Source organism: Grus americana, chromosome 7, assembly GCF_028858705.1.
Source record: "Grus americana isolate bGruAme1 chromosome 7, bGruAme1.mat, whole genome shotgun sequence".
NCBI lineage: Eukaryota > Metazoa > Chordata > Aves > Gruiformes > Gruidae > Grus > Grus americana.
This window is the reverse complement of record NC_072858.1, coordinates 30901545-30923390: the sequence shown is the minus strand read 5'-3', so window position 1 is coordinate 30923390 and position 21846 is coordinate 30901545. Positions and strand designations below refer to the sequence as shown.

The following is a 21846-nucleotide window of genomic DNA, read 5'->3' as shown; positions in this document are numbered from 1 at the left end:
ATTTTAGTAATTTAATTGATAACCTGCGGATTTGCTGTGAGACCAAGCTGGTCTGTCTGTTCAGACACATGGTGAATGCTGTTGCCAAAGACCGACATTGATACACAGGACTTGAAGACTATGATCTGGTATCAATCTTGAAAGACACTATAGAAATTTGTAAAGGCTTTGATGGATGTGTATATAGAAAAAACCTAATTTTCTGTAGCCAAATGATGTATTTTCCCTCCCCTCTGATTAAATGTCAAGCCTGCCCAACAAATCAATAAGTTCAAAAATGCAATAGGGAAAAAATAGTATGGGTTGCTTCTGTCCCAGCTGGCTGCATCTTCAGATGTAAACATTTTGAACGTATTTCTTTATATTTGTGGGTTTGCATGAAGAAAGAAGTCCTGTGCTTATTCTCCTTAAACAGGTAGCTTGTTGGGCAAGTCTATTTGGATTTTATTAGCAACTGTCTCAGCAGAGCACTTGTCTAAAAACATATTCAATTGTTTGTGGGACTGTGTAACACATCTAAATGAAAAGCTGTTGACTCAACAAAGGAATAGTTATATTATCATCATTGTATACGTATCATGGTGTTGGAAAAAGCGAGGAAGAAGCCTTAACATAAGCAAAGCATATTCTTTTTAAAACTTTGAATGAATACCAAATGTCAGATATGTCATGGATCCAAATGTGTGTTTGGAATTTCCTAATTTAGTGAAAGTTAATAACTGTGTATTGCCAAAATAATTTCTCCAGTCTAAGTAGCCTTAGTTGTAACACAAAGGGATTGTATCTGTTTTTTCACTGTCTGGGATCTGCAGACTCTCAGAGTAGGTGTGCTATAGGCATGGAATAACAACGCTGTTCTTAATACAGAGTAAGAAGGTGTATAGAGACAATATCAGAGGAAATGCAGTTATGCTAATAGACTCCTGTAGATCATGTATAGGATGTTGTATAGATTCAGACTTCTACTCTCAGTGCAGCTAGCAAGGTGTCAAGGTAAGAAGAATATAGGAAATGGGCATAAATGAGAGAAGGGAGGAGGACCTTTCATTACCTTTGATGGAAACTGTAAGCTAAGCACAAGTATTGATTAGTCCCCTGCTAGTGCAGGCTTTCTTCTTTGTTGGGTATAAGCATCTCAGACGTTTTATCCCATTCTGCTGCTGTCTGTTGGCATCCATATATCTGATACCATTCTAACCGGGGACAGTGACCACCTCATCAGAATGGAAACAGTTCAGAAAAAACAGATTTGGGCATATGTGGAGAAAGTGGCTTATGTAAAAGCGCAGATGGAAATAAAAAGATCTTTTGTTCATTGTGATTAAGTTTCTGAAATATGTACTCCTCTAAAGTTATGACTTGCACCTGAAACCAGGTCCATAATTTCTTTCATAGCAAGGTAGCCTAAGCTAGTGAGGAAAGGATCTTAGACCAAAAGCCTCAGTCAGAAAAGCTGTAATTGCTTTTAAACAGTTTCTTCAAGAAAGGCCCGTAAGGACTGATCCTGATTAAGCATATTCAGTGAGTGCCTTGAAGTATCATAAATTCTTTAAGTATCATTAAAGGAATGGATTAATTTCATTTATTAAGGTTTTCAGTTTTATAGGCTTGATACTCTTTACCAGCAGCATAATACCATACCCATTACTGGTTGCCTGAATAAACACAGTTAAAATGAGCTGTGTGAATGAATAATGTACGAAGATGCTTTGCACTCATATGTGGTGGAGAGTTTTCCACTGAAGAAGCTCAGTGTAAGAATTTCTTCTTACAGAGGAAAGGGCTGTAAGATGAAAAGGGCTCTGTGTAAATGAAACACACTGTTGCTACTGAGATGTGGACATATCAGTGCTCTCTTTTTGCTGGCTATTACTGGTACTTAATACTGTAATGTAGTGAGGTACCATTTGCAGCTTGAAGGAGACGCTTTTGGTTGAGACTTTTGTTTGAGGTAATAAATTTTCCTCCTTCTTTCCTTCTCTGTACACATGTCCAGTCCTGGGATTTGTTTTTCCGAAACGCTAATGCTGGCCAAGCATATGATCCCCATCTACCAGATCAGTTGGAAAGAAAGGCATCATTTCTTCAGAGCCATGGCTTGGCCCAGACACCAGGTAAAGCTGAAAAGCTTGTTGAAGATCACCTTGCTGTGCAGTCTTTGATAAGAGCATATCAAGTAAGTGTACTTTGGGGTAGGTGTGGGAGGGCCTCTCCTCTGCAAACAACCTTTTTCTTCCTTTTTATGTTCTTGTTTGTCTTCCGGTCTTAACTCTTGCCTATTGTCTTGCTTCTGATCCAAAATGTCTTGAACTGGACAGTCTTTTCTTCCCTGCACAGTATCTGAACACTGAGGTCCTAGATTCAGACTGGGATGCTCTTCTGGCTTAGCAAACTCTGGATTCACATTACCCACAGCCCTGATGCTGGTCATCTGACTTGATCTGGAAGCTCTTTATGGACATAGGAGTTTGTGAAAGGGAACATTAATCTATTGGGTTTTTGCCCATTTACCAGGAGTCAAACATGTGAAAGCTTAGCCTTTACTATTCTTTTGGCTCACTTGACTATTAAGACTTTTTTTGTGTGTGTGTCTCTGATTCAGTAAGTTACTTGACCAAATTAGAAAACTAAGTTATCTGAAATAGTTTTGCTTCATATGAAGGTAGTTGTCCTGGATGTACTGGTACTAATGAATCTCATGATGTGTGCAGTGAAATAAGAACTCTCTTCAACAGCAAACTTCCATGATCCCAGTCTGTCTTCACCTCTGGGGAAGTTTGTATTACAGTTCTTAATTACTACCTTCCTTTAAGAAAGGAGGAAATGTGCTTGTCTTCTCATACATTTAGTGTGACTTTTGAGATTCCTGATTTGAGCAGGATTATAGGTAAAAAGAGAGAGGAGAAATAATGAATTAACCAGAAGTTGAATTTTGTGGGGCTGATGGTGCTGAGTTTGAGTCAGCTTTGATTAATTTTAGAGAGGTGTTCATCAGAGTTGACTTTTTGTCACACACAGATTTTTTTTTTGACCCTGTTATTAAATTAAGAAATTAAGACTTAATTTCCTTTTTTCCTCTAAAAGGAGAAGGTTTTTGGAAATAGCAGAGTAGTTTTGGTTAGATGTTTTCTAAATGTAAAACAAGTTTAAACATTTTTATTTAGAATTGTGTTTGATATCTTAATTTCAATAAAAGGCTTAAAACCAGTGTGAAACAAAAAAACCCCGCTAAACATGTAGATCTCTGTTGAGCAAAATATTCCAGTTTGATTTTTAAATTAGGGTTTTTGTGGGGTTTTTTTCGGGGGAGGATTGTTGTTGTTGTTTTTAAATAAGTATGTAACTTCCCGAGAAGTTTTCTCCAGCTTGACTTGAGCAGATCTGTTCTGCCCTGCACTAAGAATTTTAACTCCTGTTTGCTATCATCAGAGAAAGAGAGGAACTTCTTTAAAAAAACTTTTTTCTGTACACTTTGCATTGTCACCATTGATTCAGATATGAACCATGTTAATCCAGCTGTTGAAGACGTGTTGTAAAAGAGTAGAAAGGTTTGTGAATATAAAGAATATTTGCTTAGAAATAGTTATGTAGAAAACAACCACTTCAGCCCATTCACTTTTGCTTGCAGTAAAAATTTGTTGAAGAATTACAGAAAATTGGAGAACGCTAGGCTGCTTTGACACCATTTACTTGAAAATAGTTCAGGGATTGCCATTTTGTTTCTTGTATTTAAAAGCGTGCTGTCCGACTCAAGTGATGGAACATAAATGTCTGTATAAATGGCAGGCACCCTTATGGCTGTGACAAACAATGAAAGAGGATTACCTAAGGCAATTGTGTTTTCAAAAGGTATTTAATACCCTCTAAATTCAGTGTTGAAGGGATACGATCAATTTGTGACCTTCCTTTGCCTGATAATGAAATGAAATGGAGAAGGATACAGAATTTTCATTTCTCAAACCTGTCAGTATTTTATGGTTTTTGTGGTAAACTGCTTTGTGGTCTGAGCTGGTCTTCTGAAAAAGCAGTTAATCTATTGCTTTTTCTAATGCAGGGCACTGGACACACTGATAGAAGGATTTCCAGTGAAATGTCTGTGCTTAACAAAAGATGAGTCTAGATAAATTAATTTCTTGAGTCTTCTTTTATCATGTAGATTTTTTTTGCATCTGTGTCTAGAAAATATGATTTTAAAGTCTAGTTTCAGGTAGTCTGTACTTTCATTTAGTCAAATTTATGGCAATTGATGAAAATTTTCCATGCATGTATTTTCACAAGGTTGATCTCTGATTTTTGCGGTTGTTACTATTTTCTGTATCCAGTGAAAGAAGTGGAAGGTATTAAAAATAACTGTATATTGACGAAAATACTGTCTTTTAGTTAAAGACCAAACTGCTCCTGGAGTGTAATATAGCACAGTGCTTTACTCATTTGCTTTTCTGGGTTTTGGCGTTCTTGCTAATCCTCTTCCTACTAATACTGCAGAGCAGATGTAGCTTAGGGAGGTGAATTCTTTCCTGTTGATGATGCTTGAGACAGAATCATTTGCTTAGTTCCAGTCAGGTAGACTTTGTGCCACTGTAAACAATGAGGTGGCACAGATGTTGCTGTGGGCATCATGTCAGAGTTTTATTACTGGTGATTCATAAGATGCAAAGAATCTCAGAGGCCAGGCTGAATTTACAGGGCTGGTGGTTCTAAAAAAGATGCCGTATTTCTGTTTGCTTATGAGTGGAAAGGATATTGTTATGAACTCTCCTGCAAGCATAAAACATTTGAATAGTGTTTTTACAAGTCACTTCTTGATGAACCATACTCTGTTACTGTGTGATGTGATTAATTATTAATACTGCAGTTTACTAATATTTTTGTTTTCAGAGACAATTAGGGTACTAGTAGAGTGAATGAAGTTCTACCCAAGTGATCTGAATTTGTCCTTAAAAAGAAAAATATTAAGGAGAAAATATACATATATTCATCTATAAAAAGCTTTTAATGAGCTAATTTGTATATGAGAATCACACACAAGAGACATTATATTAAAAATGTTTTTTATTTATGGCTCTGTTGAATCAATTAGTTATTTCTTCTGTAACAATGTTGTATGTTAATATAAGGCACTAGTTTATAGCAACATATGCGTTAACACCGGTCATTTTGATAACTGAAAGCTGCCTAAATTCCCCATTGAATTTGTGTTCTTTGTCTTGAATGTTAATTTTATCTAGATGAAATTCCCAAAATTTCATGAATGAAAATAAATGTTACCTGATGTGGAGCAGAGCTCATGAAGAGTGATCCCTTCACTTCCAATTTAAACTTCTTCAGCACCAATCTATGTTTTAGGTCAGCAGTGCTGTATTTTAGTATTCAGCAGGTACAGAAAGGAGGATTCAGGCAAAAATACAAAATGACTGAATTAACAAATGGTAGGATCTATAGACTAGTCATAGTTTCTTAATTTTTCACAGAGATTTAGAGTACAATCTTTAGTAGGTTTGGTGGGTTTTTTTACATAGATTTCAGTGTAATTCCTGTTTAAATTGTATGTCAGACAAAATAAAGGTTTTGTTCTAATGTGTATTCAGCATTTTTTAATAGAGGTAGTATACGTATCCAGAGATATAATGCTTATTTCTTCTTCTTACGGGAAAACTTGGGAAATATGACCCTCTTGTGACATTAGTGGTGTTTGCTTATCTGACTTCATGGCTGATATACGTGCTATGGAGAAATATCAGTGACTTTTTCTCTTCGTCTGACTTTTGTTAGTGTGATTTCATTTTTCTCTCACTTTCCTCCTTTTTCAGATCCGTGGCCATCATGTAGCTCAGCTGGATCCCCTTGGAATTCTGGATGCAGACTTGGATTCATTTGTTCCATCTGACTTAATCACTACAATCGATAAACTTGGTGCGTACACTGTATGTCTTGTTATTTGTGATGGTTATTTGTCTCTCTCTGTCTCATTGGGCTGAGGTGCTTTAATAAGACATTTCAGGGAACCTTCTACCCTTTCTGCTTGCTGGTATCATGAAATAGTTTCTTTGAGCATCTGTAAGAAGGCTCAAATCTGAGGACAATGGAATTTCTACTTTGAGATCACAGGTGAGATTCCTGTGAATTCATCTTCTGATGATGATTATAAACACTTTATAAAACCCTCACATCTTATGGTTTTGAACCACACCAGAAATTAATAGCAATCAATACATTAGGCCAAGATTCTGGTAATCTAAATTACTTTTATACTATTATGCTTGATACTTGTTTTGCCCGGGGACATCTGAAGGCTAGTCAATAGGAAAAGAACAATAAACAAAATGCTAGATAGAGGAACTTAGGGTAAATTTCATACCACATTTGGATTCTAGCCTCTGATACTTATTTGTTCTGTACAACTTGAAGAAGTCTGTTTGAAGTTATCAGAAGAAAGCATGGAAAGTGTAGAATTCTTGTGTACATAATCCAATGGTGATTGTTTTAGTTTACTGCTGGAAGAGTGTAATACACTAGGGCTTGCTTTAGCAGAGGTTGTTCTGGTTGCTAAGAGGGCATGTCTTTGAGAAATTGCACTGATCAATTTCTTTGCTCCTCTCTCCTTAAATAAAAAAACATCTGATTGATTTTTTTTTTCTCTACTCTTCAATCTACCTGGTATGTTTAAAGGGTGGTTTTCTACTTGATAAAGACACTGAATCAATTTTTCTTTGATATGTAGGGAAGCTTTTTGGACGGGACGTAAAATATATAGTGCAAGTAGTAGATAAAACACATTCTGCTTAATCTTACTGTAAGTACTTCTGCTGCCTCTTTGCTGCTGGGTTTTCTATTTCTGATGGTAGGAAAAGAAGCAGTTCTGACCCTTGATCATATAAAGGCAGTGGAGTGCTTAAGGCTGTAAATAGAGAGGCACTTACACAAATCAGGGGTTCTCTTTGAAGTTTGTCAGCTTTAATTACAGGAAAGTACCTACTAGAGAATACATTAGGCATTTGCTGAGTAAATATAATTTGTTTGGAGCATGGGTGATTGCTAGCACATCAGTACGTATTTCTTTAAACTCTACAGACAGTTTAGCACAGAGTGTTGTGACTGGTCAGAAGGCATCGTACTGAAGTTCTCATGAGCATGGGAAAAATATGCTAGACCTCTGAATGAGATGGGGGATGTGTCTGGGAGTGTAACTGAGGTGATACTTCCGCTTGCGATGGGAAACAAAATTTCTAACCTAGTCTTGGCACAGCAAAAAAGAGAAGGAGCTGAAATGCTGCCTATCCTTGAATGTTCCAGGGAGGAAACTTATGGAAGGTCTCTGGTAGTACAGAAAGTATTTTAGTGTTTGATTTTTCTGTGCATTTTCTTTGTCCCATCTTCTGGTTTCTTTTTTTGAGAAACCTTCTGGTAGGAAGTTTCTTCTGGGAGTTGCTTCTAAAATGCAGGTAGTTACAGGTGTACCTACTGCATGATTCAAGTTATAGAATTGCTTTCAGGAGCTCTTAGATTTCAGTAAGTTTATATCTCCTTAAACATGAGGTGATGCTTCAGTAAATATGCAGGGCTGCAGTACAAAGCACAGATGTTTTGCATGTGCCCAAATCACACCTGTGTGTGTTCTGGTTTTTGCATGAAATAACATGAAGAGCCTGTGAAGTCTGAGAGAAAGTCAGCAAAGGAGAGGAAAAAAAAAAAAACAGCTTTGTTTCAAATTATGCTAAACTCCCTGTCATTCCCTGTGTTCCTACCCCCTCCTCCTTTTTTTCTCCTTTTTTGTTTGTTTGGTTTGGTTTTTTTAGCATTATAGAAAACCAGAATTAATTTGGTGCTGGGAAAACCTGTTACGGTACCAAAAAGGAGAAATAGTGGTACACAAACACTTTTTTTTGGTCACTCAAGATTTGACATTTCAATATATTATTAAAACTATTATTAAAAACAAAATTAATATTTTAAAATATATTAATTTTTAAAAAGAAAGTTTGCTATTACTGACAGTGCTCTATAGTAAAAGTGCTGGCAATGCAGTCCTATGGCCTGACTTCGACTCTAAATGCTAATTTCTGTTATTATTTCATCTTTAAATTGCTTCTGCACTTTCATCTTCAGAAAATTCATTTAACGGGAGATGTGGAGCACTATTCTATATTGATTTAAGAGTTATGTGCAGGCTGTCATACCAATGTTAAAGTGGATGCCTGCAGCTTATCCGGAAACAAGATAAAGAGTTCAAAATTAAAAGTAGAGGAGCTATTTTTAGTTTTTAAAATATTTTTACATGAGCACATACACATATGTAATTTTTATGTGTATATAAGTTTCTATAACTGTATGTAATGTGTATTCTAAGTTTTACACATTGCTTCTTACAACTGTAAGAAGCTGTTTTTCCTTTCTTCATTTAACAGGTCTAGATTAAACTTTATCATGCAAAGCCTTTAACTTGCATTGATACCAGTTTTTCAGTCTTGCCTGTTGTGTATTTTGGCTTTTGAAACTGCATAATAGTTAAGTTAAATATTTTCTTAAACCGTATTCTCAGTCAGAACAAGTTGAGATATGTCTAAATGAAGATGGGACGATATACTTAAACAAGCCTTTGTTTTAGTTAGTGAGTGTGTGTGTACATCTGCCTGTTCTGTAAGAGGTGACTGATTGGGAAATAGAGCTGTACAGGTTATTACATGGCTATTTCAAACTAACTTCCCTATAAAGGGAAAGGTGGTGAGCAGAGATACCTTGGAACTTCTACTGGAGTGTTTGCACAGCATTACATTGAACATGTTCTGTATTTGCTCTTAGTCTGTCTATTAATGTTTAAATTAATCTAGTATAATTCCAACCAACTGGTTCTGTCTGTGAAGAGTGGTTCTTTTTGTGTTTGCTCATGGTAGACCAAAGAAGAAATCCCAATCATTACAGTTAGTTATTTTACTAAACAGCAAAGTGCAAGATATAGGAGAATTGATGGCATATATGTTAAACTCTAAAAAGGTTTGGGCGATTTTAATTTCAGTTGTTCTATTTGAGCATTTAAGAAAGAATGGTTTGGTGCTTCTAATCAAACAATAACTATTTAATTAAAACATTTCTTTTTAAAATCCAGACTAAAAAGCATTGTACTAAAGGATGCCTCCAAAATATTCACACTTTCAATTTTTAATCTGGTCCATTCTTTCTTGATATTGCTTTATTAAAATTAATTTGTGGTGGTTTAAAAAACAGTGGTGGTTTCCTTTTTGTCTTCTGCCCTGCTTCACAAATTGATAATGTACCTGTTGTAGGGTTTTATGGTTTGCATGAATCGGATTTGGACAAAGTCTTTCAGCTGCCTACAACCACCTTCATAGGAGGAAATGAGAACAGTCTTTCTTTACGAGAGATCATCAAACGGCTGGAGGTCAGTGGGATGTTTTTTGATTTGTGATTGTTTTTGTCCAAACAGAAGTGAGCTTTTTCCAATTGTCAGTCACAAAAAACTTATCATTTGTCAATTATTAATAGAGCATATAAAGAATTCAAATGACATTAAAAACAACCCTTGTGCTGTTTCTAGAGGTGGCAGCACCATTAGTTTCATTGCCCGGATATCTGAAATACATAGGTTAAGGATGAGTATGAGAGGGGTGAATATAGTAGGATACTAATTCAGGCCCTAGTTCTGTAAAGAGCTGATGTTGTTTAAAAGGAGTAGAGCCTTGTCTTTTAAGCGTCCTACCATGGTTAAAACACCTTTGCATACAGTACTCAGGACGTGCAGAGGTTGCTCTCAGAGCCCTAGCTTTAGTGAGACTTTTACCTGAGTAAAAATATGATGGTTGGGTACCAAATTCATGAAAGCCCAGCTGTAGCTTGTAGATAGTGATGGTCCTTGTTTTCCATCCCCAGTCCTTTTTTCTAGAGTTTCATTATCTGACAGGTGATATGGTTATGCCATGTGAAGTCATCAAAGCTAAAATAATTTAAAGCAAAAATAATTTAAACGAATAAATATAATTAGAGGAGAATTCCAAGTAACAAAACAGCAAGTAGGAATGGTAATGAATTTGTCAACTACTGAGTTAGTAAGTATTGGATATTCCTGATTGTGCTTTTCCCAGGATTTTGGAGTACTGAAGTTGTAGAGACTTCTGTTGCATGGTAATGAAATCCATTGGAGTAAAAAGGGCTAGGGGTGAGGAAATATTTTAAAGGATGAAATATGGAACTGAGTTACAAGAATGTAAAAATAAAATAATTACTGAGCATACAAGAGTTCATGGCTTTGACCTGTTGCAAGTGTGACAGAATGTGTTGACTTGCACATTTGACTATTACATTGGCTTAGCTGAAGCATGGTAAGTTGTTAAGCCACAACAGCTCTGTTGTGCATTTGAGCTCTATATTTGCTATTTTGGTTTTTGCCCTTCTAGCATGTCTGTGCAGCAATTTTCAAGTGATAATCTTTAAAATTGTAATGTGTGAATAAATGGACAAAATCAGTAACGGCAATAGAGAGCACATAGTATGTGTTCAGAGTGGTTTTGTCGCAAATCAAATTCACCATACGTCTTTCTTCTGTTGTATTTTGGACACATTTTTCTGGTGAAATATTCTTTTTAAGGTAAGAAAAAGAAAAATAAAATTGCAACAAGGAGATAAAATTTCTGAAGTGTCTTTGCATTTTTGCCTGTCCTTTCTCTGCTCTCAGCTGCTTGGATTTCCAGATTTCCATCCTTCTGAGACTTGACAGTTATAATTTGCATGAGGCTTCATAGCTGTTGTCTTATTGTCTTTATTGCTTGATTTCAGGTGACATTTTAAAAAGACAGGGTAAATTTTGATAAATGACTTGAAATCTTTGCGGGTGCACCTAAAGAAAAGACTATCATGCTTGTAAGAACAATAGTGAGTTAGGTGAAATATGCCATTCAGTTTAAGGCAGGTTTATTGGCCTACTTTGAATGCATTACCAAATGAGAATCTTCCAGATTCAAAATTTTGAAATGTTACTTTGTGGAGAAAGCTTTCTGGCACAAAACTAGATTCAGTAAAATAACTTAATCACTTACAGGATTACTGTGGGGAAGATATAGTGGAAGAGGAAGAAGACAAGATAGCTTTCAACAGAATAATATATATAGAAAATACATTTTAAAAAATATATTTTCTTCATGGTGCACTAACTCCTAAAGCTTCCATGTTGGTGTTTTCATGTCCTAGAATACCTACTGCCAACACATTGGCTTGGAGTTTATGTTCATCAATGATGTGGAGCAGTGCCAGTGGATCCGGCAGAAGTTTGAGACTCCAGGAGTTATGAAGTTTACTAATGAGGAAAAAAGGACTTTGTTGGCAAGGCTGGTGCGCTCAATGAGGTATGCTGGGGTGGTGCTGGGAAACTGCTCTGTGACTGCCAAGTGTAAGCTGGTGCGGTCTGTAAACTGCTGAGCTGGAGGTGAAGAGTCCAAGTGAAATCTGGAGTGCACGTGGGTGTAGTTAACCTGGTAGCAATATGAAAGTGTGTGCTGTGAGATATGTCAGGGTCTGTGTAGTGACTTTTAACATTCTGTTTTCTTGAAAGGCAAGTTGTGTTCTGTAACACTTGTGCAACCTTTAGCGGCATATCTGGCAATCTTTTCATTGGCTTGTGGAGATAAACTGGGAAAAATTACTTCAACAGACTAGTAATATGCATCTGTGTTAAATAGTCATAACCTGTTTCAGAACAACATTAGATACTGATATTCTGCTATATTCTAGCTACTGTGCATCTTTCTAGTAGCATATGATCAAAGGAAGCCGTCCTAATAGTCAACTCATGGAGAATTTTTAGATGGGTGAAATGTTGGCATGAGCATTGTTTGACTCGCTGGGATGCTAACAGTCTCTTTGGAAAGCTGTGCCAAGGTGGGACTGGATTTGAGAGGCATAGTATGATTTCAAGTCCTGTATTTGCCCTTTTCCTTCTGAGGTATGCCAAGATGTGCTGTACTGTTGCATGGCCTGGCAGCAGTATTTTTGGTCTCTGCAATATATGAAAGCACATTTGGAAACAGCTTATTGATTGCTCCTCTTGTGGCTATCTGTATGGAAATACTGTGATCCCAGAGACTGAATTACCCTCTCACCCCTAGGACAAGACTGTCTTCTCAGGCACAAGATTTATTACAGTTCTTACAATCTGAAACAGTTTGCATATCCTTGGATAAACAAAGAGTTAGAGATTTATAAAGACATATTTTTTTATTAAGCTTCTATGTTCAAAGACTTAAAAATGAAGTGCTTGTTGGAGGTGTTGGAAGATATTTTTGCCAGATTTTGTTTGCCAATATTATAGCAAGATTGTTTGTCTGGTTAAAAGTTTCATTTAAACAGAAATAAAAAAATCATTTAATGGTCAAATGAATATTGCACTTGAGAAAGTTTGTTTAACAAGCCCTCAGTATGAGCCATCTCCATTTATCTTGAGACAAGAATTTGTGCATTTATTCCTGTCTGTCTGAGCTGTGGAAAGATCCAGGGTTTCTAGTAGCATGAAGGAGCCGAATGTTCACCTTCTCCCAAATTAATTGTCTGCTGAAAATGGAAAAAAAAAGTTTTACATGTATTTCTATTCAGCTGTCTCTAGTGTGCTTTTTTTGTCTGAAGATGATCAAGAAAAAAATCTGGTTTTATGGAAAACTGGTTGTGCTCTTGAGATTTGTGGCTTTGTAAAGCAGATAGTCATGATTTTGCTCAAGAATACTGTTTTCAAAAGTGTTCATTCCAAGTACAGCATACTTCAGGTACTCGAAAATTATTTTTAAAGTAGGATTTCTCATCCTTTGTGGTGTTCACTGATAGATTATTGAACAAAGAGTCATTTTTTTTCATTCTTCCTCCTGTAAAATACTCATTGTGTATCTTTTGAGCTACGTTGTGTATGCATTAGTAAACATGTTAGACCCTGATTGCGTAGTCTGATCTGGGCAACTTCTTAAGCTGTCCAGGGTCAAGCATTTCTAGATTATCCCTTCTGAGAGTAACCATCTTTCACAAGACTTACTCCTTGTTGGGTACTGAACACATGCAGTGACAGCGGATGAGCTGCCAGCCCTCATGAACGCACAGTGGCTTATGGGGGACTTGAAAGATGTGACTGTGAAATACTGTAGTTCTGCACACTTAGTGGCAGTTTGCCTCAAATAATGAACTTTCGGCTTGATCAGTACTGGCTTAACGTGCAGCTGCAAAGAGGAGCAAAATAGTGTGTACAGCCACCACTTGGATTTGCCCTGTAGGACTTGCTGTTCACATGGGACCCTGCTTTCAGGTTATATAAACTGCCATAGCCCTGCAAACTTCCCCGAGGAAGCATAGCTCAGCTGAGGGCCTGGCTTGTTGCTTAGATGCCTGAATTGTAAGGGTGTTGGTGGGTGAGATAAGGAGTCTTTTAGCAATTCTTCATTTCACTGCTTTTAGGATTTCAACCTAAACAGGTAAATATCAGCATTCTAAGTGAGGAATAAGCTGGAGTATTAATGGATTATGGCAATGTTATGAGTCAAGGCATTGCACAGATGATGTAACCAATACAGTTGTTTTCATGAAGATGTATTTTCTTTGCCTTTTGTATCTCCAAGCTTTACAACATGTAATCCTTTCAGCGTTTGTTAAAAGGTACTTTTTAGCCACTCACATTGCCTCTGGCCCAAATGCATTAAAGAATGAAAGAACATAGAGTTGTCAAGGATTGACATCTTTTTTCTGCTGCAGCTGAGGCAAAGATACCAGTGTCCTAGTTCTTGGCACATTACCAGCTGTTACATCACGCAGTCTAAGGAGCCTTGCCATTGAGTAGGACCTATGAAATAGGCGTGCTTTCAACTGTGTTTCTCCAAGTTTTTAATTGTTACTTCCAGAAAATACAGGTTCTCTGTTATGTCTTCTTCAATCCATAGAAGAGACTTCTTTGCTGTTCCTCTGCCTTCCCAGTGGTCAGTATACATTTTGTATACATGGGAAGGAGCAGAGTTTAACTTGGGAAGTGAATTTTGTCTGAGGTGGAGACTCTTCTTCCTGTCTGAATTGTTTCAAAGTCCTGGTAAATACTTCTCAGATGGAGGAGAAAGACTTAATTGTCTCCTACATCTCCCTCCCAACATGTGACTCACTTCCAGAGGCTTAAAAACATGTTTTCACAGATATTTTAAAACAGTGTAATGTAACTTTATTTGCTAAAAAACGTTTGTCAGTAAGTATTTTTTATATTTTCTGCATTATCTTAATACGAAAACTCCCTCTTGGTTTTTTTTGTTTCTTTTTGGCAAAGATTTGAAGACTTCCTTGCTCGCAAGTGGTCCTCTGAAAAGAGATTTGGTTTGGAAGGATGTGAAGTAATGATTCCTGCACTTAAGACCATCATTGATAAATCCAGCGAAATGGGAATTGAATATGTTATAATGGGGATGCCTCATAGGTAATGTCAATGGAAAGCCCCCAACAAATGGGCTTTTATTGTCTTAAGACAAGTTTTGTGTTCTAGAATTTTATTAACAAAGTTGATATTGCAGAAGCTAGGGTAGCAAGAGTCAGTCATAGCGAGTAATGGTATCACAGAACTGTAACAAGTACCTGTCGGTGAGAGGCTACAGGCTTCACAGATAAATGCTAGTGAAACTCTCTTCAGTGTACTTTGAAGCTGCAAGCAAATGTGACAGCCATGGTATCTATCCTATTGCATAGAGTTTAGAACTGAGAAAGCTTGGCAAGGTAGTATCAAACTTACTTTTGCAGTCTGCCTTAATTATTAATGTCATCGTGTTAAAACTGCTAGATAGCTACAAAATTCATTGCTCATACTTGGATAGCTAGGTGCTATAAAATCTCTGTGCGAATGCACTGGAGGAACTTTGCAATGGGAGGAGCAGGGTAGAATGAAAGGTTTCAGGTTCAGAAGTTTGAAGTGAACTTCTTACTTGCAAGTTTCTGACAGAGATGACTTGCTGATTTTATAAGTTTTATGCTGTTAACTATGTTATTAACATTTTTGAGACATAACCATGTTTGGAATTTTCTCAGAGGTAGGCTGAATGTATTGGCTAACGTAATCCGAAAAGAGCTGGAGCAGATCTTCTGTCAGTTTGATCCCAAACTTGAAGCAGCTGATGAGGTAAGATGCTTCTTCAAAACTACTATATAGAGAGGTCAACATTCGAGGTAGTTTTTAGTCATTTTGGTCATGGTTATTATGAAAATAGCTGCTGAAATGCATTGTCTTCTTTTCTAGTTTGAGGAATATGATTTGGTGAAATTTCTTAACAAATTTGAAGACTATACTGTACCTCTAACATGCAGAAGGTGTCATAGGAATGTCTGTAGATAAGTAAGTTCCAGGTCATTTGACTGAGTTCATAATCTCTAAACATTTTTCTTTGTTTTACATAAATGAAATAAATATCAGTATTTTGTAAATATTTATCCAATATTGGATAGTGACACTAAGATGAAAAAATAGGAACAGTGCTCTAGTTTGAAATTATGGTGTCAAACCCATAGTACATACTGATGTATAGTTAGCTAGATGCATTTTTCAGACTGAAGCACAAATTTTAGGCTTAGTCAATCGGCTGTAGCTGCTATGAATGCCATTCCTGAATTGTGACTACATCTTGCATGTTAGGGATCTGGGGATGTAAAATATCATCTGGGAATGTACCATGAGAGGATCAACCGAGCAACAAACAAGAAAATCACTCTGTCGCTGATGGCTAACCCTTCTCACTTGGAAGCAGTTGATCCTGTTGTGCAAGGGAAGACAAAAGCCGAACAGTTTTATCGAGGAGATACGGCAGGGAAAAAGGTAAAGATTTTTTTTAATATAGTAACTCTTACCAGTAGTTTTTCATATTATTTTTAATAAAAGTAGTTTACCAGTACTTTTGTATCACAGAATCTTCCTCTCTTCCTCCTTCACAAAAGGGATATGTCACCTGTTGAACTAGGTAAGGTTTTTGACAGGGTACCTCAACAGTAACTTCAGGAAGTAGGCTTAAAACTTTTTCATTTGCAAACTGAGCAAAGGCAGCAGAATGCTGACAAGTCTATGGTTTATTATAAAAATACAGTTCTGTTTTATAAGCACTACAGAAATATGGAGCAAAGAAATCCTGCTGAGAAGCTTAAGTTGCAGTTTTGCTTTCTAATATATGTGTGGATGTGTGTGTATAATCCTCCCTCTTAGGTTATGTCCATATTATTACATGGGGATGCTGCCTTTGCAGGACAAGGAGTGGTTTACGAGACGTTTCATCTTAGTGACCTCCCATCCTACACCACGAATGGCACTATTCATGTTGTGGTCAACAACCAGGTAACGAGTAGAGCATTTTCCAAAAACTTGTCTGCTGAATAGTTGCTAGTGTATTTTGTTTTATTCTTGTTATTAGCTGGGTGCATTGTCCTCTCCATTTATTAGAACGGTTAGGGTGTTCCTGAAAGCGATCATAGTATCTAGCAACTTTGAGTGGATAATATTTTATCACCTACATTTATTTAATTCCATTTATAACACCTAATTGGATTAGGTTTGGGGGTTTTTTGTCTTTAATGGAGCAAAAAGAAGCTAGCTAGCCAAAATGAAAAGCTGATACAACTGCTGTGTAAATGACTATTAAATGAAAACCTCAAGCGTTCAAAACAAAGTAGAGGGAGATGCCCACATTTTCATGGAAGTTTCTGGAATTTTTAGATTGGCTTTACCACAGACCCCCGTATGGCCCGTTCTTCTCCATATCCTACTGATGTTGCTCGTGTGGTCAATGCTCCCATTTTTCATGTGAATGCTGATGACCCTGAAGCAGTGATGTATGTGTGCAGTGTAGCTGCAGAATGGCGAAACACATTCAATAAAGATGTGGTGGTTGACTTGGTAAGTCTTGGTCTTCTTAACTTTTCATTCCTTGTGTTATATAGTACTCTCTTATTTTTTGTGGCTTAGAAGACCCAGTCAAGAAACATATTTTGTTTTGAATGGCCTTTAGTTTCTTCATTTAAAAAAAACTAACAATGAACAGCCCCACAAAAATCCATAAATGTTTTTATATCATAAACCTCCTAAAATCTCTGTAAACCTCTGAGATTGAAGGATTTCATTGTACATTTTTCCTTACCAACAGAAACAATCTTCCCCTTTGTAGGTTTGTTACCGTAGGAGAGGGCACAATGAAATGGATGAACCAATGTTCACCCAGCCTCTAATGTACAAGCAGATTCATAAGCAGGTGCCAGTGCTAAAGAAGTATGCTGACAAACTGATTGCAGATGGGACTGTAACACTGCAGGAGTTTGAGGTACGTGACAACAGAGTTGAAGGGAACTTAAGAAGCTGTCAGTAGGAAGACACAACTGTCACTGTATGCTGTCTACTTAAAAACCTTCCTTTCATTACTCTGATGAGTCTTCACCCTTTGACACTTTCCGATTCAATTTGGTTTGGATTTTAATGTAAAATAGATAGTATCATTGTAACAAAAGGACTGAAAGTACTGTGAAGTAATTAAGGCATCATGCACAGAAAAAATGCTTCAGTTCTGAGATTTGTAAAAGGTGATCAGATGTGAATGTTGGAGATGGAGGCATTTGTCAGCTGCTCTTCTTCATCTCTAGAATCTTGATTCAGCAGTAAGGCAGTATTTGAATGCTTGTAGGTGTAACTGCGTAGCTTCATATTGATAACCTTGGCAGGCTTGTATCCAGCAGTAATGCAATAAAATCAATTTAACCTTTTTATTTTCTTGCAGTGATTCAACTAAGTTCAGAGATCACTTGAAATATTCCGGAAGGATGAAGTGTAGAATCTGGTGCTTGTATTAAGCTGCTTAGATCTTTAACTTAATCTTTTTAAAAGGGAATGTGTAGGGTGCAGATGCAACAAAGGACCTTCTGAGAAGGTGCGGCTAGCTATGTAGTGACACAGTATTGCAGATCAACAAAAAAGCTGTTCATGTAGGTGCATTCTGTTATCTGCAGGAATGATCACAGCTCATGCAGAACTAGCTATCCTGAATCGTCGTAAGAGTGTGCCAGTAGTGGCATGGGCTTTGGTGACTGGATCCAGGATCCTGGATGGATATTTTGCTGTACAGACTGAGCTCAACATTGCTGTTAACTACTTTAAAGATCAGCTAGCTCGGTAACTTGGGTATGGTTTTGGATTGAAACATAGATATTGTAGAGGGATTCTGCCTCTACGGAATATGGCTTTGTAACTCTTGCCGTTGATAGGTGTAGCCAGTGGATTCTTAGCTAAACTCTCTTAGCCAGACTAGTTTTCTTAGAAGTTCTTTTCTAGTCTTTAGTGGCTTCTGTATAGTGAAGTATGAGAGCTGGATAGTGCTGATCTTAGAAGTATGACTGTAAACTATATTTGGTACTTCAGTTCTGTCTCATTCTAGAGTACTGCTTGCAACTTCAGCTCTTAGTATTCTAACACCTGTCCAATAAACTAAATAATTTATTTAGGTTAATGTGGGCAAGCATGTTTCTAGAAGGTAATTTGATCCTAGATAAAATGAAATTGTTTGTTTGCATAACTGTAACTAAATTTTCTTCTGGAGTTAAGCAACTTTTTATCATACTGTATGGTAGATGTCATCTGTAAGATACAAAGGGGTTATGTTTATCCATTTTAAAAAGAAAGCTTTTGTTCTGCAGGAAGAAATTGCAAAGTATGACAGAATATGTGAAGAAGCATATACTAGATCTAAGGATAACAAGATCCTACATATCAAGCACTGGCTCGATTCACCTTGGCCTGGTAAGAAGTGTCCTTTCACTTATCCTGGTGTTAATATTACTGTGCTTTTATTTCAAGTTCATGTTATAGAACTCTTCAATGGTTTTTATCAGACTGCTCCTTTAAAATAAAATATGTGACCTTTGGTTTGCCCCTGTTAATAGTAAATAAAACATTCTGCCAGATCTACTTGAAAGAGGTGCTTTTCTTAAAAAAAAACACGCAAAGTAAGGTGTGACTTTGAAAAAGACCTCTAATGACATCTTTTCACTTCAGCAGAGAAGTGTTTTTCCTGTAATAACTGTCTTGTGCCTTCAGGAAGAAGGAGTATGTCTCATACTCCTCTTTTTTTTGGGGGGGGGGGATTGATTGCCTTTTATTGGCTGCCTCTGCCCACATAGTTGGACTTCACAGGGAGTGAAAGCAGAAACAAAACAGATCGTGTTGTGCCTGTAAGGTCAAGTTCTCTTGTCATGCAGACAATCAGAATAATTGTTTCTCTCAGTGAAAGGTGAAGAACTAGGTTTAGGCTGCTGCTTGGAATGTCTTTGAAGAGTTGTGAATTTTTAAATAAATTGTAAATCATGTAGATATCTCTTAATCACTCCTTGAACCTCTCACCAAATCTTTTACTTCCAGGATTCTTTAACGTGGATGGAGAACCCAAGAGCATGTCTTGTCCTCCAACTGGCATTTCAGAAGACCTGCTGACTCACATTGGCAACGTAGCTAGTTCAGTGCCAGTCAAAGACTTCAAAATACATGCAGGTCAGCTGGAGTCTTTGTTTCTCCTAGTGGCTACGTTTCTTGCTCAGATTTTATATTTCTGCACACGAGTTGCTGTTGGGCTATTTCCCAAAGAGGAAAATGCCTGTGACTTTTATTTTAACTCTTCTACCCCATGGGCAAGGAGAATGTGACATTTAAGGTCCTGCTGCTTGTTCTCAGCGTAATGCTCTTTCAGTATCACGCCACTTCTGTTCCCTACCTCATTAAAATAGGTTTTCCTCTGAGGGAGGTAAAAGTCTCTTTGAAACATTAAGTTAATACCTCCTTTCATTCTTCAAGTCCTTGTGGAAAATGCAGCATGTTTGTGGGACTTACTGTGAAATAAGGTGCCCATCTCAGGAAGCACTATTAATGGGTTTTTTAATGCTAAAACCACTGGTAATTTGAGGTCCACTTAAGAGAGTTTTCTTCTTGTTAGATAACTTTCCACTCAGGAATATAGCTTGGTCTTTTCAGACCTGGCAACGTTGCTGACACACTATGAGCCTAGTTTTAGTACAGCTGAATGGACTCTGTGGGCAAATTCGGATACAATTTTCCTCTCAACTTACCATTTAGCTTTGATGATTGCATAAATCTAGTGTTTTCTCAAAGTCTTAGCTTTTGGTCCGAAGAGACTCAATTCTGAATTTGGCATCTATTACAGTAAGAAGTTAAATGTGCCTGTCTCACTGGGGAGCACCTGGCACTATGTCAAAGTTCTGAGTTAATTCTTTTACTACTTGGTCAGGTTGAAGTCTAGCAGCTCTACAGGGAGCAATAACATGTTCATTCCATGCGGAAACATGGAGACGCTTTGTTTAGGGATCTTTTTTCTTTTGTTGCTGGTATGTTGGAATGTACTTAGGATCAGGAGAAAGAGCTTTTTTTTCTGAGTAAAATCTCTAGCTAATCTTTCTTCTCCAGTGTCATCCATCAAGGAATAAAGTGTGTCTCCTGTACATGTACTATGTGTTTGTGTGTTTCCGGGACAATTAAACACTGTTAAAAGTAATGGCGATAGGGCATTCCCAGTTATCAATTGCAAGTTTGTTGAGCAGATACAATTAATAGATGAACATTAAAACTCTTCTATACATTTGTGCACTTTGTTGTGACACTGATAAATTTGAAATTATAGTCAGCCAATAAAATCTATTAGTAGACATTCTAATTAAAAAAGTAAGACAGTCTCTCTTTAGTAACTTGATTAACCATTGACACTAAGTAACACTTGCCAGTATATAAGGTGGATTTATTGTTCAAAGCAAACTTTGGTCTGCTAGATTCTTTTATGCAGTTTAAAAGGCCATGAAAGAGAAAATTTTGGGAGAATTAGAAGGGGAAGAGCGCCTTTGAAGTACCTCGTTCTTCCACTAGAAAGAAACAGCTTTATCTCTAGCAGTCTTTCAACAAACAATTGGAAGATTATTTTATCAAATGTTTAGTATATTCTAAAAAGAAAACTTCCAAGATTTTTTTTTTACTTAAAATGCAATAATCTTGATGACAGAATAGTTTTATGTAGAAAGCAAGCAAGGTGATTTTTTGTAAAAATGGGGAAAGTAACAAAGGGAAGTATGGGAAAATATCAAATAGAACAGCTTGCCAAAAGCATCAGTGCATATGTGAAAATAAGATGGTGTCAAGTGACACTAAACACACTAGGCTTATAGCCCCGAAGCTGGAAGCACCCATGTGCAGCTTTGAAGTTTTATTCCCTTTAAAAGTCAGTGTTGCAACTTGTGTTTTGGCTTATGGAGTTATAAAATCTTTACTGTAAAAAAAAAAACCAAACAGCTTTTGGTTACCAACTGAAAATCTGTTGGCAGCTGCTACAATTTCCTATTTATATGATATTCATAGTATTGATTAATCTGGCCTGTTTCTCTTTGTAACATGTCCAGAAGTCCAATAAGACAAATGCCAAGAAAAAACGAGAGAGAGGGAGAAAGAAGAAAAAAATCACGAACCCGATAGCTGATGGTTTTAGTCTCTTATAAAACAATACTTGGTGTTAGAGATGTTAAAATAGATCTTTAAGAAGTATTTCACCATGAGTCTTTTTAATTGTCCTCAGTAGTTTCTGACACAGCCAATCTTATTTTCTTCCTCTAAAACAAGGTATGAACATTATGCAACCCTTTGTCTGGGAAACAAATTATTTTGCTTTGCTAGCGGTTCAATTCTAGAAGAACAATTTGTAGATCCTAAAAAGATCGGTGTTTAACTTAGCCAGTGGGGAAGGAGAATGGTGAATGTAATGTGAATATGAAATATCTCTGAAGGAGGTCCATCGATTTCTGATGTTTATTCCAATGTAG

At 36.9% G+C, this 21846-nt stretch overlaps 1 protein-coding gene across 3 annotated transcripts in view; it reads left to right on the top strand.

Annotated features, from left to right (window-relative positions):
• The window catches only part of OGDHL (oxoglutarate dehydrogenase L), a 56534-nt gene that overhangs the window by 8820 nt on the left and 25868 nt on the right, over positions 1-21846 (top strand). For all 3 annotated transcript variants that reach the window (XM_054832672.1, XM_054832674.1, XM_054832673.1), the window contains 12 exons: positions 1997-2176; positions 5811-5913; positions 9282-9397; positions 11200-11354; positions 14291-14437; positions 15040-15130; positions 15641-15820; positions 16202-16330; positions 16709-16888; positions 17157-17309; positions 18673-18775; positions 19394-19522. In XM_054832672.1, the coding sequence (XP_054688647.1) occupies positions 1997-2176; positions 5811-5913; positions 9282-9397; positions 11200-11354; positions 14291-14437; positions 15040-15130; positions 15641-15820; positions 16202-16330; positions 16709-16888; positions 17157-17309; positions 18673-18775; positions 19394-19522 (1666 nt within the window). The remainder of the gene's footprint in view (positions 1-1996; positions 2177-5810; positions 5914-9281; positions 9398-11199; positions 11355-14290; positions 14438-15039; positions 15131-15640; positions 15821-16201; positions 16331-16708; positions 16889-17156; positions 17310-18672; positions 18776-19393; positions 19523-21846) is intronic.